At 42.5% G+C, this 26,995-nt stretch overlaps 1 protein-coding gene across 2 annotated transcripts in view; it reads left to right on the forward strand.

The window, feature by feature from the left end:
- Positions 1–3,778: 3,778 nt before the first annotated feature.
- Positions 3,779–26,995, forward strand: part of rbm20 (RNA binding motif protein 20) — a 36,664-nt gene continuing 13,447 nt past the window's right edge. The window contains exons 1-3 of one of the 2 annotated variants that reach the window (XM_078080481.1): positions 3,779–4,272; positions 25,270–26,290; positions 26,626–26,690. In XM_078080481.1, the coding sequence (XP_077936607.1) occupies positions 4,151–4,272; positions 25,270–26,290; positions 26,626–26,690 (1,208 nt within the window). In that variant the 5' untranslated portion in view covers positions 3,779–4,150. Of the gene's footprint in view, positions 4,273–21,118; positions 21,367–25,269; positions 26,291–26,625; positions 26,691–26,995 lie in introns of those variants that run through there. The other variant, XM_078080482.1, reaches the window with a different exon arrangement.

Genomic DNA, 26,995 nt, shown 5'->3' on the forward strand with positions numbered 1-26,995 from the left:
AAAGTTGTCAGAAAGTTATTTTCTCTGAATTAGCGAGGTGGTTGACTCGCTGTATATAGAAATGCTCACAGTCAGATTCCACTTTGATGGTTTCATTTATTAAATCCCTTGTAACTAAAACTGTAACCGGAAACCGCCAAATACAAATCAAGTAATAGTACTTTGTTACGATCCTATAATCTTTTATTCCTGACAGAAACGTCAATTTAGTAAGATAAATGCACACGCTTATGCCTTGAAAGGATAATTATGGCAATCGAAGTTGTAAATTCCCAGTTTGATTCCTATAAACGTCGGACGTTTAGTTAGTTTGTGTACCAGAATCTGTTTTACAAGTCTGACCCCTCAGCTTTATCCAAGTTCAAGTCTGTAAACCGTGAGCATGTTAACAAACTCTTTCATAACGTCAGCTGTTAGAAGCCTCTCAGGTCTGCTACTGAATCCATCCACACGCATCGGTGTCGGGTTCGTTCAGGTCTGTAAAAACATTAACTGTTCATAAACGTTCTTCTAATTTTGGCTGTTTGAAACTGGCTTTCTTCCTGCTCCGTAGGGCCAGAGAGGCGATTGGACGAACGCTGCGGCACGCCGTTGCGCCACCGTGTAAATTTAGTTCCACAATAAAAAAAATAAAAAAATGCAACTGTTGTCAAAGGAATTTACAGGCTGTTGTCAGTGATTGCTGGTGCCTCATTCCTTTTTTAAGCTGGTTTTATGAGGTCATATGTTCTCCGCATCCTTGGCCAAATGCTGTTAGCTGGTCATAACTTCTCTCCAGTTCTTACACTGCCAATAACCAGCAGAGCACAAAGAGGAGAAGCTTTGACTGTTAGTCTTGCTGGCTGCACGTTCTGCAATTTGAGTGTTCTGCGTGTTATTGTTGAATTAAGAATTTAGATGTACTTTATTGTCCTGCAATGGGAAATTAGTGTAAAAAAACGCTTTCTCAGCTCCCTGCAAAGTACAAACATGTGCCTTTTAAAAACACTGCGCACTGCAGTGGCCGTTCACGACCAGCGTCGCTGCTTTCAGCTTTCTCAAGAAGCCCCCGCACAAACAACGTCACCCTCAACGCTGCGCTTCCTCGGGTCTGGAGCGGCACACCTGGAGCAATGAGCTCTTGTTCAGCGGTTACATGAGCTCCAAGGGGAGAGTTTACCGTTAACCCGTCTGAAAGCTGTATACTTCTTCAGATGATTGCATTGCAGTGCTCCTTTTACCTGATAACGGGAACTACAGTCGATGGAATTCCAATAAGCTCCAGATGTGCGGCGGTCAGACAGATACTCCTCGCTCCTCCTTTAGATAAGAGTTTTCTTAAAGAGCTTAAACCCAAACTCAGATAAACACTAAAGCATGTTCGAGGTGATAGCTTGTGCGCTTGTAAAAGAGGCCTGCTGAAATAGACACCTTCTCCTCGTGCAACGGCCATAAGCACATTGACCTTCAGTGTGTGTGTGTGTGTGTGTGTGTGTGTGCGCGTGAACGCGTGTCCCACGTGTTGGTGAATGGATTTGTGAGCTTTGGTTTGTCACATACGAGCATCGCCCGCTCACTTCTCAACACGCAGGTGTCCCTCTACCGGGCCTGAAGGTTTGAGTATTCCAATGGCTCTAATTAACAGAACAAAGCCCGCGTAGCGGCTTCACACATGTCGGCTTAAACCCGCTGCAAAACCAACGCTCCCCCCCTTTCACGGGAATGCGGCGCTCCGCAGCGGCATACTCAGCTGCAGCGGGCCAATGGTGTGAAAGTTCATGGTTGTCTTTGTTACGCTGAATTATTGTCTCAAATTATAATGGAGATGCTATTTTTTTTTTTTTTTGCAATTTTCATCCGCCAGCCCGATGGACAAACCATCGTTCCCTTCATCCCCCGTAAAACGACAGACTCCGTGAACACCGTCCTGATTTACTGGTAATGGCTGCGGCCCTGGAACGATAAAAGTTAAAACCAACCAAACCAGCTCAACTCTTCTACCAATACTTGCTCCCATCCATGAACAACTGAGACAAATCAAAGCACTGAATGCTGAACAAACGAGGAGCGTAAAGGAAAAGCCTTTGTGCGCCTGTAGCTCGTCTCCGTGAGGCGCGGCAAGACGTGACACGGGCCTCCGCACGTTGTCCCCGGTCGGTTCTCTGCGAGGCCTCTCGCTGCCACTCTCGATCATCGAAAAGTACTTTTCATCACTCTGCTTTTCAATCACAGCCGGCTTTGCTGAAATGACGGATCACTTCTCGGCAGGTTCTCAGTTCGCCCAAATGCGCTAATGTCAGCTGGTGATTTATGGGAAATGGTGGTTTGGTGGTTGATTGACTACAAAGAAAACACAATGGTTCAGAGCTGGACGGCGCTCAGAGGGACACACTCGCCCACACACACAAATGTTCTTTCACATTCGTGTCACTGTGATCATTTTTAAATGTTGGGTTAGTGCAACAATATCTTAAACAAAATGTGGGCGTTCATTTTCGAGACGGTTTCATTCCCTCAGTTGCTGCGGCAACAGCGTAGCGTTCAAAGATGATGGTGGAGAAACATCCTTCCAGGACCTTTGTGGAGGAGCTTCCTGACTTGAGGATAGTGAGACTCACTGCGCTCAGTCTCAACGTGATTCTCTGCTGGATTCAAACGCACACCATTATAGAAGCCTCTTCATGCTACAGTGGTATCTGCTTTCTCACAGAGCCAAAAATAAGTGGGGGGACGAGATTGTTGTGTCGAATGGTCACGTGGACGTATGCACGTGCTTGCAAACGCACAATGCGCCGCGAGAGTATCCCAGTGGTGGAAATGTTTGGACTTTAGTCATTGTGGGGATGGAGAGAAAACATCCTCTCTTGCTTTATTAGTGCCGTCTGTTTTACCACCTTTTATAGTTTCTACAGCTGGTGACCGACTGGTTGTTGGGTTGTCTTTACGTCACGTCCCCTTTTACCAAATAGATCCATTCATTGATTTTTAATCAACTTTATTAAGGTTAAAGCGAAATAACCAAACAGTCTTGTGAACAGCTTGATTCAGTATATATCCTTGCTATATATATATATTTTCAATTATCAAATGATCTGATGACCTTAAGTTTTCTAATCATGCTGTTTCTTCTCAGGGTCACAGCTCCACTTTCTGTAAATAACATCCCCGACTGAGGGACTGATCCTTTGTGTCTAGTCATAACATTGACTCCCTCTGCCAAATAATAACTCCCAATCTAACCAAACTAATTAAAAGTCCATCTGACCACACCAAGCCATATCACGTCTCTTCCCTTTGACGTCTAGAATATCCTCCAAGAACCGCTGACTGGCTCTCCCTCAGCACCGTCCTTCCCCGACGGTAATTTATTGCCCGACCGCTTGGCTCACAGATGTGAAACCTCAGACAGCCGGACCGCTACAAAATGCGAGTAATCCGACATGGTGTCCCGGAGCCCGGCTGCGATGATTCAGCAACTAAATTGATCCCGACACCTACTGAGTGACCGACTTGCATTCCCCAGAGCCCCAGTGCATCCCTCCATTGGGCGGCCTGCGCGAGGGCGCGTGTGTCACTGGTTGTGTGTCTGTGTGCGGCGGTGGAGGTGATAATCAGTTGTGGCAGGAGGGACTCTCTTGTCCCTGTTGTTGTGTCCCGAGCCGGGACTCCCAGTTGGTCTCTTTATACACACCCACCCCCCTTCAGTCCTCCCCTGAGCCCACCTCTCCTGTTGTTCCGTCCCAAACTTCACTCCGCCAGCCACCTGTTTGCCTTTTTGCAGTGGCCCCGGTCTGTTTTCCTCCATCTCACACTGGAGAGAAGAGGGGCAGCGAGGGAACGTCTCGGAGGAGCAACGTTGGGGGACGACGGGGGGGAAAGAGAGGGCTGGCGAGGGGGGAGGCTAAAGGGGGCGCTTTGCTGCCTCCGCTGTCATCGGCCAGGAGCAGCTCAGCCCCCGCTGACCTGCGTTTCCTTCCTGCTGGCCTTTCTGTCATCCGTCCGTCAAGTAGGGGAGAGAAAATCAGAGTGGGCCAGAGAGCGTCGACTCATCACGATTGCCGTCTTGGGACCGTGGTAGTTATTTTCGAGGGGGGGCTGGGGTGGGGGGGGGGGTGTTTGGGGAAGTTAGGGGTGTTGAGGCTGCAGGTGTTGCCAGGGAGTTTGTTTCGCCATGCAGCAAGCGTGGGATCGGACAAGCAGCACGGAGAGCGTCAAGGGAGCCCACGCGAAAATGTTGGGGAAAGGACAAAGTGGCGGATACGCCCCCGAAACAACAGGGGAACTCCTGCAGAGGTAAGAGAAAGTCAATGTGTGCCACAAAGATGTACATATACAGATACACATACGGCAACATGCCCGAGGGTCACATGGCTGTGTGAAAAAGGGATTTGTTCCGCTGGGATTCGGGCGAGGGCGTTCATAATTACACCGTAACTTTTAAATTAGCCGTAGTGGTGGGAAGTATTTCTGGAAGAGGAATTGTGCTGGAACGTCCGGAAGCCTGAAATGTCCCGCAGCGCGTCAGCTCTGAATAATATATCAATAAAAGTATTATCTGCATTAAGTCTCAAAACTGAGTATCAGTATTTCCTATAAAGGAGTATTTCATTGAATTTAAAAATAAATAAATACAGACCGAGTTATCTTCTATAAAGTTACAAGGCTCTTACGGCAGCAGTTTGTATAATACACAAATTTTCGTAGAACAATTATGTGTGCACTTTTTGCGCATTTTAACATCAAAATTTTAATTGGCTTTCAATTCTTAGTAAAACAACTCACTATTTGACAGTTTAAGCTCTATCACTCTATCAAACCATATCAAATTAAATATGAATAGCAGATATAAGTTAATTTCAAGCAATATGAATACAAAACTGTTACAATCACAACTTTTTTACTGTTGACACATTAGGATTTAAAAAGGGTTGCTAGTTACTTGTTGCTATGTTAACAATCTTAAGGTTGGCATCAGGTTTTTTTATGTGGTGAGTTCTCCTGTAAATAAGTCAATTCAGAATTAAAGACTCTAAAACAAAAATCCGTCCGGGGACGTAATTTAAATCAGGGCTGAAAACGAGTCAAAGCTTCGCAGTCCGTCTCCTCTGCTGCGTAGTGATTCAAGTTAAGTGTTCACACTTTGTAGCCTTAAGTGAGAACCAAATGGGCCTTTCCTGTCCTCATAAATTAGCATCAATATCTAAATTAGAGTTATTTGCCTCAAAGATTGAATATCAGATTTCACACCGTTCAGAAGCAACACTGTCTTACATTTGAAATTCAATCATTTTCTCTTCATGTGTTTTATCTTGTAGGCCGGATACTCCTTCATCTAATGTTTCTTTGACACGAGGAGTGATTATAAATAGTAGTAACTACAGAGTTTGAAAAGTGTGTGTGTGGTTTTGTGGCAACATTTAATGTATTTACTTGGTAGCAACAATGTAAAAGGGTTCAGAAGTCCGTACATAGATTTTCAATCTGCTGCTTATTTTAGATCATCCACTAATTACAGATGGACTCATGCACCTGATATCAAGCAGACTTCTTTAACATTTTATGTCAGCCAATGACTTTTCTTCTGTGAAATATTTTGTACTGGTTCAATTGGTAATTTATTTTATTTAGGTAACTGCTCAGAGCCATGTAAACCTTGTTTATATGCTTTTGCTAATATATTTGCAGATAAAAAAAGCCCAAAAAACAATAAATCCCAAATGCAGCTCGATGCACCTGAGCATGAAATGAAATGATCCAAATACACGAAATCTATGTTGTTTTTGATCAACTTCTGCTCATCACAAGTGTCTTTTATAGCCCAATATTTTAGGCCAATGCAACAGTAAGAATGATTCCTGACTGAACTCACTAAACAAGCCTTATTTTTATATTATATTTTTTAGTATTTTGTAGACTGCTTAATGAGAATTTCCCTACAGTCGACAGTCAGCACAAGTTGCTGCTCGTAGAGAAACTAGATAAAAAAATATCCATCGAAATAAACAACCCAACAAATATGACCATGAAAGTGTAATGAAATATGTGCAGGGGAGTAGTTGCCATCAAACAAAAACAACTACTATAACAGGTTGTTCTCTTTTTTTTCTCCAACGCTTTCACTCCTACAGTTTTCTTTTGTCTCCTTTTGCGTAAATAATGATGACCTGGTTGTTTGTGCCGTTTGAGGCAGAGTGTCGATGTAATTGGGCGCCGTCTCAGCACCTGTCAGGGCCTCTGCACCGATAATGTTACACCTCTGAAGTATTTCAGTAGTTGTGCTCTTAAATTATATCAAAACATGTCTGTAGTTGTTCCTTCCTTCACGGTGTCTGTTGCAGTCATTTCGTATATCATTTGTGTACAATTAATCCGTTGTGCAAATCAGCATATTGGGGAAACAATTTGTTTCATCGGGGCTGCTAATATATTATTATTATTATAATATTTCCCCAAAGTCAGTACAATAAATAGTACAGATAGATAGTACAGATAACATGAGGTCAGGATGAGAAATATAAAAAGTATTACTTTTAAGCACATCTCAGAAAGTCCTTAGCATGTTGAATGGCTTTTCAGCTAAAAAGCCATATAAACATCCATACACGGCGTGTTGTCCGTATACACTGTTTTCTGTGTCTGCTGGGAACATGAAACACTTCTACGCTGGAAAAATGAACAGTGAAAGTCACGTGGATGAAACTAAAAGAATAATTGACGACCCTGGCAAGAAAGATCTTGAAACTAGAAGCAAATAATTATGAATAATAATAAATGATATGGCTTTATTTGTAGTTTTCACTTAGGGGATGAATACTTCGCTAAATAAGAATAACAATACTTGCGTAAACTGTACTTAAACATACTTGTAGTCATGAGGATGAGTTGAGCATGGTTAACCTTTATTGCCTCATAATTCTCACTTTTTCTCTACTTCACTTTCCTCATCTCACGGCTTTCTCCCACCTGCTGACTCTATATCACCGCGGCGGCGCGTAACAGGAGGGAAAGTTGAGCTTGTACCACAGTGCCTGCAGATCTTCAGCCGCACACTAATGTGTGGAAATGCCGCAGCAAAGGTCCATCTCACTTAGTTGTGTCATTTATTCAGCTTTATTGGAAAAAGGGATTATGCCATTCAACTTAGGTCACTTGTGCCAATTACAACTAATTTGTTACGATGGAGTGATGTTCATATATCAAAAAGAGCATTTCCTTTAGAGATTCTTAATCAACCCACTGGATTTATTTATTGATCAAATGTATTACATTGAACAATATTTGTTTGTTGAATATGAACTTTATAAGTCACTCCTGAAGCAGGATTTATTTATTTATTTAGTTATTTAGTTTGTTTAGGTTTTTATAACTAATTTATGATTAAACCATTTGCATATCTAGCTCTGTCTCTGTCACTGGGTACGCGTTTAAATATTTCTAAATATTAGGACAAATTTCCATAGCTAACTTAACCTGATTGGGGAAGTGAGAGTCAACGTTCTCTCACACCGAAGGTCATTACCAAGAGCCAATCTTCCTCACATGACTCTGCCCAAATGCCTGTCTGGGCTCACAAGTGGCCCTTGTTCAGTGGGCTCTGTGACATAGTGGGTCTCCTCGGAAATAACTGGAATTTGTATGAACAAGACTGAGCTAAATTATTATAACCAGTACTTTATTTTGAAGGACGCATACGTTTAGTTTTATCACGCACCTCAACAGACCGATTAGCAATACTGGCAAAGTGGTTGTGCATTGAGGAAAGCAACGAACAATTTGAGAACGTTTTTGAGATATAAAACCCTCACGCAGGCTGGACGAGACCTCCTCAAACATTTAGCCTCCAGGCGACGATGATTTCTTTCTCCCTTTGCTCACAGGATTAATATTCATGGTGTTGACGCCTGTAGTCTCACTCCCATCAGGCGACCCCACCACCACCGTAAGCATGTGTTCATTGCTGTGTTGACGCACGGCAGCAACTGGGGCCAATCTTGATGTTAAACGGCTGACACTTGCACGGCACCAGGGCCCCTGTTGGCATCTTCTTTCACGGTGACGCAAAGTCAAGTGTAGGTGCGTCCTGTAATCATGTAGTAAATCAGCATGAGATTGTTACGTATAGAACACCCATGACGTCAGCCTAAATCCCATCGTTGAACCTGGTTAAATTACGGTAATCTTGTGCTGTTGGAGAGAAACGGGGGCTGGACCGGAATGATGCACTTTGCTGCCATTATTTAAACGGCGCTGGAATACGTGCGTCGCTTAAGTACAATTTTGAGGGAATTGTACTTGGATATTTCCATTTTATGGACTACTAGTTTGACTGCTTTGGAGCTTCAAATTCTTAATGCAAAATATGAATGTAAAAATAAACTATAATATGAAGTAACATGTAGCCTAATAATTAAGTAGTATCCACCATAAAACATCATTTAAAATAATCCATTTTGTACAACTAGTGTACTTTTGCTTCTGGTACTTGAAGTACGCCTTTAAACAAATACCTTTGTAACTTTGTAAAGTTTTAAATGCAAAGGACAAAGAGAAGTTTGCCGTGTCGCCACAGTGGAAGTAATTATTCGGCAACCTTTATGTAATATCTTATTCTTAAATTTCTCCAAATACCCAACAGAACTGTAGAGTTAGTCTCATCCTGCAGTATTATCATGTCCTGGTGGGGAAGGGTTTGCAGGCGTTGAGTTTGCAGACTTAGCACAGCTAACTTAACTGAGTTAAAGAGGCTTAAATGTCTCGTTCACTGTAGCAACATTAAAAGCAAGCAAAGAGCAAAGAGTGTTGTCAAATATTTCCATTTGGATATATTTACCAATGAGATTTGCGCATACCTTGAAGAGGCTTGAGTGGGATGAACCAGTTAATCCTGAGGTCACCGCATATTTAGGGGTTTTGTTCTGGCGGCGCCATGATCAAAGCTGTACTGTGACTTAGTGGCAAGAAGGTCAGTTTGTTTAATATTAATAAGGCTTTGATATATTGTTTGTAATGTCTACCACCAAATAAAAGATTAGCAGCTTTCTAAAGAGAGACCGTCACCGTATTCCAATTGTCACAGTTTTCTCTCTAAAAGCCAATAACTTAAATATCTGTCCAATAGTAGCTTTTACTTGACGCATTGTTAATGTTCCGTGGTAAATAAACCGTAAACACATTTCATTTCGTTGACCGTAGCTGGAGACAATCAATCAAGTCCTGAGGGATCAGCGCTTCGTCACTACCCTCCAAGTCCTTAATGCTTAAATATATGAGCTGGCAGAGTTTAAAGGTCTCCGTGTAAACACATCTAAATTTAAATGGTTGTTCGCACGAAACTAATGAAGTGCACTCTAACATGGGAAATATGAAGTGCAGGCTGCGACTGCAGAGTGTTTTTCTGTTTGAATAAAAATACATTTTACACTTGTAAAATTACATAATGCCGGCACGTGTACAGCAGGAGTAAGTAAACCGTGTCATGAGAGGAAAAGTACCCTCACTGTGGTCCTTCACCCATCCATTCTCACGGACATTCCCATGATCCCATGTTGTTGTGCATTAATCGTTGCTCGTCCACACACTGACTCTCACAGCAGCAAAGAACAAGGTCTTAGAAATGGCCGTTGATAATCTTGCATGCATCCAAACCATCGGGCTTCTGTGTTCCTCGCGCCGCATGCAAGAGGTGGTGCATTGTTTGATTAATAGGAACCGGAGGTCAATCACTCCAAGAGCGGGTGGATGACCAGTGTGGTCCAAAGGACCATTGTATCTTCAATACGAGTCTCTGTTAAAAGAGGACCGATAACCGGAAGCTGCTTACAACATATTTTCTTACTAAATTACACCAAACTATGTTACGTTCCGTCTTTTTTTCAACCCACGATCTCGTAAATAATCCCCAATCAATAATCATCTGATCAAAGCTACAAAGCATTCCTCACCAGGGAACCTCCTTGTTTGCTTCTTTTATGTTGCGGTTATTCGCACGAGGAACATTTTTTGAATATATAAATCTTACATCATATGAGATTGAGCTGGACATATCTGTTGGTGAAAGGATAGAGTGGGTTGATTATGTGAAAGGAGAAAAACATTCCCTCTCGACACGCTGCACTTGTGTTTCTCCCCGCGGTGTTGATCAGGTAGACCGAGAACGTGGGCACTCGAATGCAGAATGATTCATTCCTGCGCCGGGTTGTGTGAGTCATCACAAATGAGTCAGAAACCGATTCAAGCACCTGTCAATACGGCCACGCGTCACTATTTCTGTCCGACGGGGCTCACATAAGCAGGAGGCCTCTGATTCAGGTTGTCAATCAGATGCTTTTGCTATTTGTTCAAAAGATGGCAAAGGGCGAGAAGAGGGAGGATTACAAACTGATGCTACTTTTAATTTGCATCACGGAGCTGCTTCACAGTCAATATTTCCCCTTTTTAAGAAAATAGTTTAGTTGCTTGTATTTTACAAAATGTGGACCTTGCTGAGCTGAGGAAACAGTGTTTCAGTGAGAACCCTATTAAGAACATTAGAGCAGCTCAATATTTGAGCTGGAAGTCTCGCATTGCGCAGCAAATCATTTTTCTGAGCAGCAGAGATGTTTTCGGTTTACAAAGACGTGCTCAACAGCGCCGACGGGCAACAGTTGCCTGTCGTTGTGGTCGCAAACTAAGTCCACGCGCGGCATGTGGGTATGTGCGGAACAATGTCCCACCTTCGACCCACTCGAACCCTCATACCTGCATAGATGTGAAAGTACAACGTATGCTTTAGCCTTGCAAAACATTTACAAGTTAAAACCCTGTAGGGCAGGAGGGCTCCTCGGTCATGCGAAGCCACTGAATAAACTAGATGTTAGATGTTTCCAGGGTGTCCTCATCCTCAGCGCTCTTGTTATGTAGCGGGTATATTGTGCTGCAGCACGGTAAAAGCCTTGAATGCGTCGGAGGTACTCGTCCTCTCAGTCAGAGAGTTGGGCTCTCTAAGTGACGCGTGCACCCCCCCCCCGCCCAGTCCCCTGCAGCCCCCTGCAGCCCCCTGCAGCCCCCCCCGGCCTTAAGTCGAATGCAGCCGCTCTGCTCTGTTCGGCTGCCACCGACAGCTGAGGCCCGGGGAGATTGTAGCACGTGTGCTCACCCCAAAGGCATTTAGCTCTTGTCCACGCGGTGACAAGCCCAGAACACAGGACGTAGAATTCACACTTCCTCAGTCCCACACAGGTGCACCACGCAGACACACACACGCACACAGACTTTCACCGTGCATTATACATATTTTCTTTTCTCAGTCTAAAGCTAGACAAACGCGTTATTCGCTCTGCACAAGTTAGTGAAGGAAATAACTGAAAACACAGACTGGTTAAACACAGTAGCACATGTGATCTTTGTAAATGGTGTGTGTTCATTTAAATATAAAGAGGGAAAGTGAAGTTCTATCTCCACTGTGGGAACTGAAACACACTTTTAGCTGTCCGCTCGTGCACCAATCGCCCAAAACGCATTCGCGTGCCATGACTGAACAGAACTTTAGAACTGTGAGATTCCATTTTAACTCTAAGATGGTGTTCATATTGTCCCAATCTGGTCAGTGTTAAATCAACACTCAACCAAGGGTTAACAATTTATCTCGGAATAAGGGTTAGATACACAGAAAGTAGAGTTAAACACTAAGAAGTGTGACACTGTACAGTCACATTTCAAACCCATCAAAGAGTTAATTCAACTCTACCAAGTGTCACGAATAAATCTCAGTGTTAAATACCCTCTATGTAGAGTCCTTGACACTGGATAATGACTCCAGCTCTTTCGTACAATTGACTCTGTAACAGTTGAGTCAACTTTTTGCAGTGTGATTTCAACTCTGCACTTCCACACTTTTGCCTAACAGCAGAAAATTAACTCAAATGTTGCTGTGTACCACTGTCAGGTGGGCGCCATCCCATCAGCAGGCCTCGCTCTGTGTAGCCCTTAATAGCAGCGATGCTCGGCTCAGCCTCTCGGCCCTGCTAGAGAGGCAATAACCGGCCAGCCGAAGGAAGGCGTTGGTGTTAATTACCCGTCTATAATTATTCACAATCGCCAGGTAGATGATCACTTGTTGAGATGTAATTCATCATTCATCCACACGCCAGTAGAGAGGGATGTTTATGTGTTTGTTAGGCCACAGAGCTTTAAATTATCTTTACTAAGCTGTGTGGTCTCGGCTTTATCAAATGATTCATATGGTGTGAAACAAGTGTTAAGATGTTTGATGTGGTAACAGCGTGATGTGCCGTGTGTTAACAACTTTAGGCCAAATCCAGTGGGAAGGTGTTGCCCAATCCCTCCCATCGAATCACGTGTATCTTTGTTAATTACGATGGTACACACCAAACAGTACGACAAGGGCAAATTATTTTTGGGTTGAGGTAAGCAAGTCATCTGTCAATTCCTTGAAGGGAGTATGTGGCCCAACGGGGGAAGGTGATAAAACATTGCTATTTAAGAATGGCAGTCTGATCTGGCCACCGGGGCAACCGTTTCATCCCCAGGACGCAGGCAACGGCTTGAAAAGCCAATTGGTAAAGGTCGCCAATCCGTGTTTTCTTTGTAGCAATCTTGAATACACGTCCTCGCAAACATAAAACCAGTTAACTTTAGAAGTGGCGTTAGTTGGAAGCACGTGCGGTCCTGAACCGGGTTGGTAAATTTAACATCAGCGCCCACGTTGCCCGGTGCAGCGTGCAGATGGTCTGGCAGCGTCCCGCAGTGCGTTCATGCCCCTAATCACACACAGGAATATGAAGCACTGCACACGTAGAGGTGGTCTTTGATTTCTACAAGTAGGTATGAAAGTGTGTCATCAAAATGTTACGTTGCCTTCAGGACCATTTAGTCCCCCGCGTGTGCGAAGCTCTTAAACATGACCAAACTGGCTGGTTTGTTAAGAGGGCAGTAAAGTAACATGTGCCAGTGCTAAAACGAGCTTTTATGTGTGTCGCTTGTCTGTCAGATCTATAGGGTTTTGGGGTCAGCAGGGTTCCAAAAGGAGCTAGATGGTATTTTCCATAAATATCAGCCCCCGTAGTTTTACTCAATCGAAGTATTTTACTTTGTGTTTTCACAGACTCTCGTAAACGTGTAGCCGACGAAAGCTTATCAGCGCTGTTCACACGTCAATACGTTTCTGACCATGTGTGGCAATGAGTGGCAGCTTGGAGAAGCCCGGTGATTTGTGGGGGTGTTAAAATACAGTTGGACATGCAATCGGCTCGGCTCATGTTGCTTTTTGACCCGTTCCTATTTGTTTTCCGGCCTGTGAGGGGAAAGGGAACGTGGGGCTGAGTTAGCCAGACGGTTGAGACTGCTTTCTTTCTGGCACATTCAGACATTCTGTCGCTAGGGCACCAGGTGGGAAGTGTATAAATTATCACACATGCCATATACCCAACACAGCCGCTCTTTGCAGACCCGGGGAGTGCCGGCTCATCTGTAATTTATGCATGCTCGATAAATTACAGATGTTGGATTTTTTTTTTTTTACCAACAAAGTTGTTTTTTTTCGGTTTCAGTCAGAAAGACATTTTGTAAAACAGTGATGTTTGAAGGAGTGATTAGATACGTATGAGGTGAGGACTGAGCATTGACAGCACTATTTTAACACCCCAATCTTTAGGACAAGGACAATGATAACAATCATACAAATAAGGGAAATATTTGAACTCATTAACTTAAGTTAATATTATGTCTTTCGCAATCAAGGTCCTTAATGATTACTGTTTAACCAGAAGTCATCATGTACGCTAAATGAGGTACCTTTCCATGTAGTCAGTCACTTGCTGTTATGAGAGGAAAGTATGTTATGTTTTCTGGATCCGGGCGAACTTTTGGAAGAAGGAGGACTGCAGCTATACAGTTACACATTAACCTAACAACTCTTTCCTGAAGCTATTTCACACTTTAACCACAGATTTTACACCAGGGGGATCCCACAGGACTTGGGAACAGAGTTACATTCAGGGATTAGATTTAAACGGGCCGATCAGGATAGCAACATGAAGAGTGGCTGACATGAGGGCACATTGCCACCAGTGAGAAGCACTCAATCTGTCACCAAACCCACTTTGTATTATCTTCCATGTAATCAAAAACCATGGCGTCATGCCAAGCTCTCTGTGCTGTGATAGTAAATAGAGCCATTAATGAACGTATTCACCAAGCGAAAAAAACAGTTTCCCCAATGCGTCACCTCTAACAGAAGTGAGCAGCTTTGCAGATGTTGTAGCACTGGCTGCCTTTAAATCAAAGAAAGTTTCCTGGTAATTGAGGAATATACAGGAAAGGAAAATTAGAGAATGTGTGTGTGCACATTGGAACAGCATGCTTATAACATGCATTAACACACGGTTGGTCAGAAATCAGGAAAGCGCATGGCCGTCCTTGAAGTAAAAACATGTATCTATCTTCACTCTGCCGTCCTCCATCGCTTGCAGGAGTGTGATCTGCGTCTGATAAAGCCTGACCTCCTCTCAAATTCTGTTGCCATTGAGTGTCTATAAGTGTGGAGTAGGAGTTTACAAGAGAGTCTAACAAAAACAGAATACATCCAAGGGACACTTGCTAACATAGTACATTTAAATTACCAGATGATTACCAAACACATATTTCAATACAGGTGCATCGTCAGTAATAAACCTTTTTTCTTTACGCTAAATAAGAATAAATAATACATTTTAATTATAGTAAGGACGTTACCTTTTTTGAGAAGTCCATGCTAGCATCTACTGATCAGGTTTTATCCGATTTATAATTCTGTAACTCTTTCCAAATTGTTGCAAGTTTTTGACTGCGTGTGTTAAGGATGCTTTTGTGCAAAATACAGATGTTTTGGAAAAAGACGCAGACTTCCTGAATACCAAATAAGTCCATGTTTAGTGACGTAGTGCGCATGGGCCAACAAGGGGAGGGGGCCGAGGATAACGGCGTCCTCAGGGGGGTGAAGAGCTGAAGGAGATTATTCCCTATTGCAAAGACAACTTTCCGTTCTTAAGCTCCATTAACTCTTGGTGCCGGCTCCGAGGTAGAAACAATGTCTATTCCTGGCCTCCGCAATCAGCCTCCACCATGCTGCTATCAAGAGACGTCTATGTGTGTGTGTGTGTGTGTGTGTGTGTGTGTGTGTGTGTGTGTGTGTGTGTGTGTGTGTGTGTGTGTGTGTGTGTGTCTGTGTGTGTCATCTGTGGAGAAAGAAGAGAAGGAAGTGGGGAGGCAGAGGGTGCAACATGCATGACAGAAGGAATACAATCATGATTTCATGCCCTGGCAGTTTGAGGAACAGATTAGGAATCAGGCAGAGATGGGCAAACACACATCAAAATGTATTTTCATACAAAATACAATACATGCATTTTGTGTTTAAAATATAGGAATTACTCTTTTCTGGATTTTCCGTTTTCTCACAATTTGAGGAATGTACACAAAGCTCTGGTGAACAACAACAAGGAAGAACAGTCACAAAATGACAATGCATTTAAGCAAAGCTTTTATATGACAGCAATTTGATTGATTATGTATACATTTATATAAATCATTTTATGAATGGGACTTAACAGCCCATACACTTTGGCAATTAACAAGAAGATATTTAGCACATGTGAATAGCACCACACATTAGATCTATGTATACTATAATAAAGCAAGTAATAGAAGTACTGCCCATCTCTGGAATCAGGCTTGCCGATGGGCCACCTACAATGCAGTGTGACGAAGGAAATAGAAGGTTTGTCTGCACAAGTCAAAATGTTGAAGACTCATTCATCTCCCACACGATCAAAAGCGACTCCGGGAGGCAGGAGGGGACAGGTGGCGGCTACAGATTTCCCCTTTGAGAAATCTGTTAATAAATAATTGCCCATAATTGCATTGCTGGTGGTCAGAGTGAGTCAGAGTGTACACTGCAGACAGAATACATATAATCCTACTCATGGTATTTGGGTGGTGGTCTGGGACAGCTCAGCTCAGCAGCAGCTTCCTGCCCCCCTGCAGATAGTGAGTCAGTGTGTTGTGAATGCGTTCAATACATCACTTTCTGAAGAAGAAGTCAAAACCACGTGATTGTGCTCGGCCCTCTCGCTGGCAGCTCTGGTTTCCACAGTCTCCGGTGCCGTGTGCAAAAAATTTTGACTGTTTTTGTTTAGTTTTAAAGCTACATCCTGATCTTTCTGGCCATAAAGTCATGAAACACAACATTTTTAATTGTTTCGGTTTGGCTCCACAGAGAAATCCCTCGTTGGTTTCCACTGCACGGCACAGCCAACCCGATCTGTGCACCAGCTTACACTGGTCCTCTGCTGGACCACTTTCTCCTCTTCTTTGTTCTTTCTGTCATTTTGGGGGGGATCTGCTGAGCAGCTGTCGGAAAGTTTTCTTTTTTTGGGGTCACTTGCACTAATGACTATTTGAGTAGCGACTTCCAGAAGGTTGACACATGTTGAGCCATATGGCAACAGCTTCCTCCCTGTCGCTGTCAGACCGTCATCGTGTGTGTGTGTTTGTGAGGGAGGAAATGTCTTGTTTAAATCTTGGATTGTGGTGTTGATTCATCATTTTAACGTTATTCTAACGTTATTGCATGAAACTTTAATTTAGCGTTTCAATACATTTGAGACAAGCCTGATTAATACATATTTAGAAGTACTTGCACGAGAAATATCCGGCAGATACTCAAATTTCAGCATTAGTTATCTAATATTTATTCTAATATTACCTCTCTGCTCATTCCATATTGAACATTGAGTTGCCTAAATGTGCCATATATTGAACATGATGATATGAGACAAATATTACCATAAATATTAGCGCACACGGCTGTCTACTATTTAATTTGGAGTGTAAGACCCATAACCGCTGCCAAGTCCTACACGATGGCTCATGGACATGGACTTAATATGATTTCATGATAATTATTATAATTTCCCACGTAAGGGGATAAATTTGAAACACCAGCTTGTAAACCATAGTTTAAGCCTTCATAAAGCACTTGTATTTGTTATATATTACATTAATTACACAGAAAAGCCTTCATTAAGTCCTGTTGCAGGAGTGTTTGATTGATATTTTTTGGTTTCCTGAACACCCGTCTGCAGCGGCACAGCGTTTAGAAAATGTGTTTACTTTCAATAATAATACTAAAAAAGGAAAGTAACCTCATGTGTGATAACGGTTGTAGCCTAATTAATGCCGGAGAGTTTTTTATGTTAACCATGGGAGGTGAGAAGGTAGTGGTACGGCCCCTCTCGGTGGGTGGGGCTCCACAACTAGGAAGGAGAGAAGGTTTGAAGGAGGGGGTGTAGGAATCATCGCTACGTCACCTTGTACACCAAAATAGCTCCGATGTTGCCGACCCCTGTCGGGGAAAACTCCGGTGCGGCGCCCTTACTGTACGCTGCAGATGCTCACCAATGGAGACGATTTGCTGCTTTCCCAAAATTGAACCGTCCATTTTATGGTCTTTATACTTGGACCTGTAGTATTTCACATGGAGGAATTATAGGCTTGTATTGTGTCACTGAACAGCTCAGCGGCAACGAGTTAAAAAGAAATGTACAGTCTGCACCCAGGCAGCAGCTATAAATAACTACTTCAGCGCAGGAGGAAAAATGGCTGGTCAGACTCGGTTGTCCAAGCCAATACGATCCCTCCCCCACTCCTCGTGTTACTTCACCTCTGGGTGATGCTTCCTGTGCTGATATCACTACCTGGGAAACATGTCAGTCTCTCGACCAATTTAAAGAACAACTTTTTACCTGATTTGGTTCACCTTTTTCCTGCAATCCTCCCTCTCCTCGGGGACTGTTCTTTTGTCAACTGGGGCAGGAGCTGTGTAGCTGCTGTAAGTGTTTTTTTTCCTCTCACCGCGCGCGGTCGCCATCCTTATTTTTGCTGGCGCCAACGTTGGCGAGTCAGGTGGTTCAATGAGGCAACTCTGTCCAAAGTCCAGGTCACCTGGCCCCCGGCTCTCAGCCTGCAGTTTGAAGCTCAATTTCAGCTGATCCCAGGTAACTCGAGGGATCTTAGCGCTTGTCGGCACTCTCACTTTTAAAACTAACCACAGGACACCTTGGTGTGTCAGTAAAGTGGTGCAGGCGTCGGAAAATCTGCCAGAAAAACATTGGTGTTGGGATGTGAGAAAAATATAACTTTTGTGCTTTACCCTTTTTTAAGACTTCTTGAGCATGTAGAAAATGCCCCAAACAGGTGTTATAGTAAAGTCCTCACGTAGGCAGCATGTCAGCGGAGCTGAAGACTAATTGCAGATTTTCTGCTAAGGGACCTATTTTTCAGAATGCTTTTAATGTTTTCACAGTTGGGTGTCAGCTGTCAAGTCAGAAGGGCCCTTTTAACATGTATGTTTCTGTGTGACTCCAATGTCCCCGGTTACGCCGCCGTAATGGTTGAAACAAGATCGCCTACAGCTACCATGTGTGTGTGAGGGAGAAAATGGAGAAAACTTTGCTCTCAGGGTCTAGTTTCATGTCTCTGGGCCTAACGTGTTTGTGTGTGACTAAGTCAGTGACTTACAGTCAGGCGTGCAAACTTTATAGTTCATTCGACAACAACAGGCCAAGCCCATCTCAAACTTAAGTCCACCTTTTGAAACTACTTAAAACCCCCTTTGTAAATAAATCAGAACCGTGTTACAAGCATCGCCGAACACGGTGTGACTGCTGATGCCCTGCTGTGTGGACCGTTGCGGTGGTCATCGGCGGTCAAACCCCGTGTCTCTGTCGCCATGCTAGGGCGCCATAAATCAGAAACCACCCCGGTTGGCAACTGTGCCAAATGCGGAGCAAAGCAAGCTGACCCCGCTTTCTCAACCGTACCTCGCCCCATGAAAGCATCTCTCCCGGGATGATGGAGGGTATGTGTCTGATTTGTTGAAAAGTTAAATTAAGGCGGAGGAATGCCAGTAACTGTTTTCGCCATATGGGGAAGCCTAAGGGGTTGCATGGTCTCCGCGTGATTTGTGTCTTCAGTCTGTAATTGTATGTATAACTTTCTCTCTCGGCTGTGAATTTGTCGTCATCAATAAGTCCATATGTAAGATGTAGCAAATGATAGAAAAAATTACTCTTTAGCTCTTTCATTCAAAGGCGAGTTACCAAAGATGACATTATGAGTCACAATGTGCCAATCACAGCCTGCAAATGTGAGCACCGTGACTCCAATTCTATGAGGCAGGAACGGCCGATTAAAATGAATACAGAGCCCTCCTCACATGGAGATACGTTCCCTTCAGACCTGAGACCGAGTTCCGCGATGTGTGGCGCCATCCAGTGGACCGTGGAAGAAAAGTGTGTTGTAAAGACACCTGCGTTTCTCCTCTTCCCTCAATTCATAAACTCTGTCCTACCCTACCACACAGTGGCCGGAAAGAGCAGAATGCTAAACGCTAACAAATATTAGAAGAAAAATGAGAGGATATATATATATATAAGAAAATGCATACGACAAAAAAAGAGTGATCATTATGTAACATGTTCAATGAACTATTAAATACGCTTAATGGATCGAATGGATCTATTGAATCTCCAACAATCAATCTTACTGTTCTGAAATATATATGTAGGTATGAGTATTTATGTATATATGGAATAATCATATACTGGACATACAAGTTCACGTATGGTGCTGGCTCAGGATAAAGGACGTTCTTTATTTGCTGTCTGGGTGTGATGCAACAGATGGAGGGACTGTAAAACCAGGCTGACACCTCAGTTGGAGCTGAAGGCGTCTGGGATTATTTTCTGTAGCTAAAAACCTACAGACGGAGGCAGAACATAAAAAACATTTAAACATGAGATTACATTGTTGGTGCACGTGTATTTTTTTGTAAGATTTTACGTTTTATGGGATACTTGTCTGCGTACTTTTTAGTTTTTGCTACAAGAGACCACAACAATTTTGAGTAATTCTTATTAAATGTGATGTGCGAAAGGTAGTGTGTTATAAAATGACAATATAGTCAAACGGTAATAAAAGGACCTGAGATATATGCTATTTAATTAAAAAAGAATGAATTATTAATTGAGGTGTGATCAAACATAAAAGGTAAATCCAAAATGTAAAAGGCAAACAAATTAAAATATATATACGCAAAAACCCTACATTATTATATTTCTGTAATTGTATTATATGAAGCTGCAGATATATATATATATATATATATATATTAATTTTCTACACAAAAAAGGAGGACATCTTTTCAATGTAGATGTAATTCCTTTGTTCATGTAGTGGCACAAACGGTTCAGAATAGCAACTAATCTGGTTGCCAACTTCCTAAAGAAAAAGATTAAACCATGGAGGACTTCTTTAAGACAAGCCAAAACGACTTACTTAAATAAAAATAAATATATTTTTTTGGTTAACTGTTCAAAAGAAAAATAACGTCTGCATACAGTGAAGTGGAGGGCAGGTTGTTGATACTTTAAAATTTGACCTGTAATTTTAAAAGCACAGGAAATGCTGAACTGCACATGTTAACTTGGGAAGTGGAAGCTGACATAACACACCTCTCATTTGATGTTTTTCAAGTCAATACATTTCACATAAACGTATTATTGTATTCATTTGATCCTCTGAAGAGTAATACCAGTATATCTTGATACATCTATTTATATGGGACGCCTCTACTTTTCCCTTTTGCAATAGTTGGTCATCTATTTGTTCACTTTCACAGAGCTGTGAAATACACGGTTTAAGTATTGTTTTCTAGTTTGCTGTGACTGAGATGAGATTGACATACATACCATTTGATTACCAGCCACCCTCAAAGAAAAGAAAATCTAATAGAATCCTTCTAAGCTCACAAACTAAACAACTATTTGCCGGTGGTACGGAAATACAATTAATTCAGCTTTAAAAGGAGGCATTTTACTCAATATACCAGCAGAAAAATGTGATATGGTAGTAGATTAATAGTAACTCGTGTTAGTGTTTCCTTCTTACTCAAACCAGACTCACGGCTCTACATTAATTTCTACGTGCCTGTTGGTCCCCCCCGGCCCCCTTCACACACACACACACACACACACACACACACACACACACACACACACACACACACACACACACACATGCTGACCACTTGTGACTTTTCATCACATGCGTCTCCTGCTGCCTGCCCAGCGGTCAGTAGCACAGCGTGGCTCACGTGAGGGGTGAAGATGTCACGTTAGTGGGCAGAGGCCGACGCGTCAGGAGGTCAGGCCGCAGACCAGCAGTGCACAGTCCAGTGCCGGAGGTGTAGCCTGGTCCTCTCCGCTGCCTCCCGTCTTGGTTGGTGTGTTTCTGCGATAGGTGCAGGTGTGCTCTGCAGTGGGAGCCTGTAGTCGTGGAGGGCACGAGGCGGTAAGTCTTGTCAGCTGCACTGATTTAAGGCCGTCTGTGGAGCTGCGGTTTGTTTGGACATTGTGGAATAGTTTTTGATGGAGGTTTAAGTGGACCGCGGAGGTCCAGCAGGAATCCTTCTAATTAGTTACTGGGATTGGGCCCGTGTGGCGTTATGTTATGACTACGGAGCTGCCTCGTATCTTGAAAGTGTGTGTTTTCTTTTATTTGCCGGGACAAGGTGGCTTAGAATTCAACTTTCAAAACAGGATAGGATTTGTTCCTCAAAGTTGTTTCTAAAATATGCATATTTGATGCAGTTTGCTGTGTCATCATAAGTTATATGTAGGTAAACATTGGTCAAAATGTGCACTGAATGACGTTGACCTGTCAGATCGGTTGAAATATTTTGAGGATTTCTGGTTTTAAATGTATGAGTTATGTTCTATCCATGCAGATGTCAGCTGTCTATAAATAATAAGATCAGTTATTCTTTTGCAAACTCAAAAATGTAGTACGTATGTAGTACCAGTAAATTGTGCCATGTTCCCATTTAATTGTTACCTCTTTTCAAATTTCAAATATAGCACCATTTTACCCTTGATATTTTATTATATGCTTAAACAAAAAAATAATTTCTAGGTTTAGGCTTAGAAAATTGATAATTGGACATTTACTGGACATTTTATTTAGGAGGCTATGAATTATCACTTTAATTCAGTGTAAAATGTATACTTTCCCAAGTTCATGTAGTGGGTACTTTGTCAAAGTAAAAAAAAAAGAATACAATTTCACTCAGATCAAATGGGGAAAAAAAGATTGATATATCTATAGATAAGTTGACTTAATTTTACCGATAGTGTTGATTCCTTTAAGCAAGGGAAAAGAGACAAATTCTGCTATTATAAAATGTATATTGTACATTCCCTACAACGATACAAAGATTGCATAGTTTTTTTAACGTTGTTCGAAACCTTTCTTGCTTTTAAAGTGTGAAAGAAAACAGAAATGTGTTCATGTGCTGGACTATTTAAACAGCCACATGCGACTATTCTTAAGACTGAGCTAATAAGCTCTGCTATGAAATGCTTTGACTGTGAGAGGCTTTTTTCAGCTGTCAGGGGTTCAGTTCCAAAAAGAAACAGTAACACATGCAGAGCAGACAAGCGTTTTATCTAAAAAATGCAAAACATAGAAGGTTAAAAAAAATCACAGACAAGATAAAGATTGTTAGGAAATATCGGCCACAGAAAGAGCAAATTATTGATTTATTCGGATGTAAATTAAGGTACACATTCGAGGTACTCCACACAGCTCACCTGTCTGCTAGTCTTTGATTACAAATATTCCAATAGTGTATTATAACTAAGCATTTTTTAAATTTTATTATAAATGAAAACAAATAACTGATGGTATAGATATTTCGCAGCAGTCGTAGTGGACATGTGTCCAGGCGCCTCGGCTGTGTCTGCTATTGCAAAATAAGATCTTTAAATCCCAGCGACAGTGGAGTTTTTAATTTTATTTTTCCGTCTGGCCATTCACCTTGAGGTCTATTCCTCATCACGAGATTGGTTAAAAGCGTCTATCGACCACATTGTGCCCAAGAGTCCATATTAGTCTATTAAGGACGCTGTGTGTCGGGAGGTCAGAGAGCAGCTCGAGTATTTATAGCTCCTAGTCGTCCGCTGGAATGGCGTAAGTGTATCTCTCCATCAGCATGCTTGCTCACTTAAGAGTGTGTACAATCGGCACTGAAACTAAGAGCTGTCAATCGTCCAACAGTCAGTTATCGTACTTACACGTGTAGTTCTTTAGGCGCTGGTATGGGATTTTAATGATGTTGTTAATACATAAAGCTCAGGGGAAAAAAGTCTATTTTTTTCCTAAAAGAAATACTAATGCAATTGTATGTAAAATAAAAAGAAAAAAATACATTTATGGTCAAAAAATGTGAAAGGAGAAATTGAAATAACATTTTAATATATTTTTCAGCATTCAGGAACACGTTTACTGGCCTAAACTGCCTTTAATAAAGTCTTCATAGAGATTGTACTATGTCCTCGATTATGTGTGAAATTGGTAACAACTTTAACAAATTAAAGGACATTAGCTTAATTTATTTAATATACAGAGTTGCTTTAAAAAATGAAGATTTCCTCATATTCTTTTGTTTTGTCCAGTTCTGAGTTTCATTTACTTTTCATATTGAATGTCCGGGTTTTGACCATACGTTGACAGCTGGGTAGTTCATAGCTCGGTATAACCTGGAGTATAAATTATGGTTGTTATATGATGACTTTATGAAGTGGCAATGTCATCGCAAAAGCACATCACCACTGCATCAGCCAGCAGGAAGACCGACCTGGAGGCGATAATCCTCTGCAAGATTCAGTGGCACACATTCGTATTTAAAAATCCTTCTTCTTCCTCCCCCTGTATTAATCCTTCTCTACAACCTTTTAAGAATAATCTGTGGTAACGTGATCACAAATAACCGTAATAACCAGATAACACAATAAATAATAAATAACCTCTGGCCAAATATTTCACACTACTGTAACACTGTTCTAGTAACAATCTTCCCAGTATTGTTTATATAGTTGGTTAAGTTAAGTTCATGTAGTTTAGTATTTCATCTCTTGTCCATCTATATATCTATTGCAGTGCATCAGTGTCTCTTTGTAGCAAGAAATCTTGTTCTGGAGAAATTTAGGATTCTCCACGTCTAATCTCATTGCTGCAGTACCTTTTAACAGAGTTGGTGGGAGCACAATTAACATAACTAGATGGGCCGCGCTTAACATAGATGATGTGAGTTGAGTAAACTAAGTTAAGAAAAAGGAGATGTGAAAAAAGGAGATGTGGTTCTATTAACAGTTTGGGTTGCAAGAACCTGGTGTACAGAAGGAAAATGGGCGCTTTAGCAGCTAACCTATTGATATCTGAACCGTGCTTCATACAGCTGTTCCTCTTCTACCCCAAACCACTAAATTGGTATTATGTTGCAACACCCGGTGTATCTTAGATGTGCTGCGACCGCTCTGTGCAAAGTGAAATCCATCTTTTTGTATATACGTTGGTTAGAAGTCTTTGAAACAATATATGAACTTTATTTGTTATAGTGTTTAAAATTGCACACTGAAACTAAGTAAGAGCTGTTGCAGAGATTGCAACTTAAAAGTTATTTCCCGCCAGCAGATTCATTGCTTTATTTAAAATGTAAATGTAGTTGGTCTAAAGAAGCTGCTGTCTACTTACCTCGACGGTCTCGTTTTTGCCTCTTTTAGTTCAGTGACCTTGTTGGGATTTTACTCATCAGTGGTTGAGAAGCCTGAGATCATCTCTTGGTTCATTCTCCTTATTTGCAGCTGTGGGCAACACAATTTTGTGAATATGGGAAGCTGAAACTAAAAGTTACTGCCCAAATTGTGTGATGAAATGACTATCCATTGCTCTTCAATGCTGCATTACACACCTAGTAATGGGAAATCTAAAATCACCCGCCACTTATTCTCTTTGTTAACAGAATTTAGTGTAGTTTGTCTAAAATATCTAATAGACAGTGCCTTCTGAAATCAACCACCTATACCTCCATATCTTGTACAACCAGTTATGTTAGAGAACAATTTTGATCTAAGTGAGTCTTGAAATGTTGTGCGTTGCCGTCTCCAAAATCCCTCAGTCCTTTGTCTCCTGCTGGAATTGTCCGACATTGTTCTGCCCCAGTTTAAAGTGCTTTAAACAATTTATAATGAGTAGTGGAAATAAGCTACAGGAACATATTGACACTTTGGGAGCATGCATGTGAACAAGGCCGCAAATATTAGCATTTGCTCTCTCAGCTATTCCATGAGATCTAACAAGAGTGGATTTGTCCTTTGGGATACGTGAAGTTGACTTTCTTTCCCCCCATATTATCAGTGCGGTGCCTTTGGACGGCGCCGATAAGAAGTACCTCCAGGGAGGCGCGGGCAGCGTGCAGGCGGGACCTCAGCAGCAGAACCAGCAGCTCCTGTTGACCCCAGCCAGCCTCCAGCTGGCTCAACTCCAGGCCCAGCTCACCCTCCATCGTCTGAAAGCGGCTCAGGGTGGCAACTCAGCCGCTGCTGCCACTCTTCTTAATCAGGTTCTCTCCAATGTCGCCATGTCCCAACCCCTGTTCAATCAACTACGGACCACTATGGTTGGAAACCCTCAGGGCGCCTTCCCCACAGGGGTACTTGGTTTTTCCTCTTCAAATTCCGCCCTAGGTGCCCTGGTTGGAGGCGGATTCAACCAAAACCCAGGCAATGTGAGATTGAACCACCCCGGCGGAGGGGGGACGGCGGGCCAACATGGTTCTGAGTATGGTAAAACCTCTGCGTCAACTTACCCTTCTGATACTGACAGGCGTCTTCAGTACAACGTAGTTGGTGGCACATCTGGAGCGTCGGCCCCAGCTGGTGATGGACAGTACGCGGCGATCAACACTCAGGCCAAAAACATGAACAATGTCGGTTTTCAGAGAGATTTCTATGGGCGTGACGTGCCGGGACAACTAGCTGCGTTCAGCGCCAACGAGCAGAACCTGAATGTTTATAACGCCGCTGGGCATAAGGAGCAATGGAAAAGCCCTGCTAACTTGAGTCACACCGGAGGGGCCGATAGGGTTCCTAATGCTGTGTGGACATCGGCTGGGCAGCCAATTCGATCCAGAACGGAGCTGTATAACCCAGAAGAGCCGACCCCTGACCCCAAGTTCAATCCCAGTGGGGTTTCCTCTTTTGCTTCAATAGGCTCGCAGGGGTTCGGGTGCTACCAGCCCCTGCATGGAACTGAGGATACCGTATCTTCATGCACCAGGACACTACAGTCCTACCAAGTTAACGATTACCATGCTGTCACACCCTCTCAACTGCCCCATCAGTGCAGCATCTGTGACAAAAAGGTCTACAACCTCAAGGTGAGTGGACTGACGAACAGACAATGTTTTGTCCACGTTTGTCTGAAAGTTTAACAAAAAGTAATTTAATGTTCTTGAGATTTTCCATGCCCTCGCTTTGGATCAGAAAAATGCAATTTTAGCCTGAACATGGCATATATATTCTGGCTGATTTGATTTAAGGACAGCCACTAACAAACCAATCAGAGTCGTTGTTTCTTTAACTGCTCTCAGCCGTGAGCTTATACAAGGGGCATGTATGACCTGCCATGGGAGGGCCAGCCGTGCGCTTCCAGTGATTCCAAGCTGTCTGACGCTATGTTTGGATGGTGTGTGTGTGTATGTGTGTGTTTTAGGACTGGGACCAGCATGTGAAGGGAAAACTACACCTGCAGAACTGTGCCTTGTACACAAACGAAAGGTGAGTTATTTGCAGAAGGAGTTGAAAGTAGGTTGTGATTGCAAAATGTTCTTTACCAAGTTGTTTACAAGTGAAATATTTGCATTTATAGTTAAATGGTTGCGTAATTTCTCCATTGACTTATCAGCTGTGTTAAGAGTAGGTTTGTTCTAGTTTTAGCAGTATGCCGATCAGTTCAGATAAATATCTCTCCTGATTGTTTGAAGTTTTTAAATTTCTATTTCCATGAATATGAGCTCTGTCACAAGATATGAGCGAGCAAGGCAGGGGAGAGGCGGCTAATATCAGCCTTCTCTGATCGTTGC

Source organism: Gasterosteus aculeatus, chromosome 9 (assembly GCF_964276395.1).
Source record: "Gasterosteus aculeatus chromosome 9, fGasAcu3.hap1.1, whole genome shotgun sequence".
Classification (NCBI taxonomy): domain Eukaryota; kingdom Metazoa; phylum Chordata; class Actinopteri; order Perciformes; family Gasterosteidae; genus Gasterosteus; species Gasterosteus aculeatus.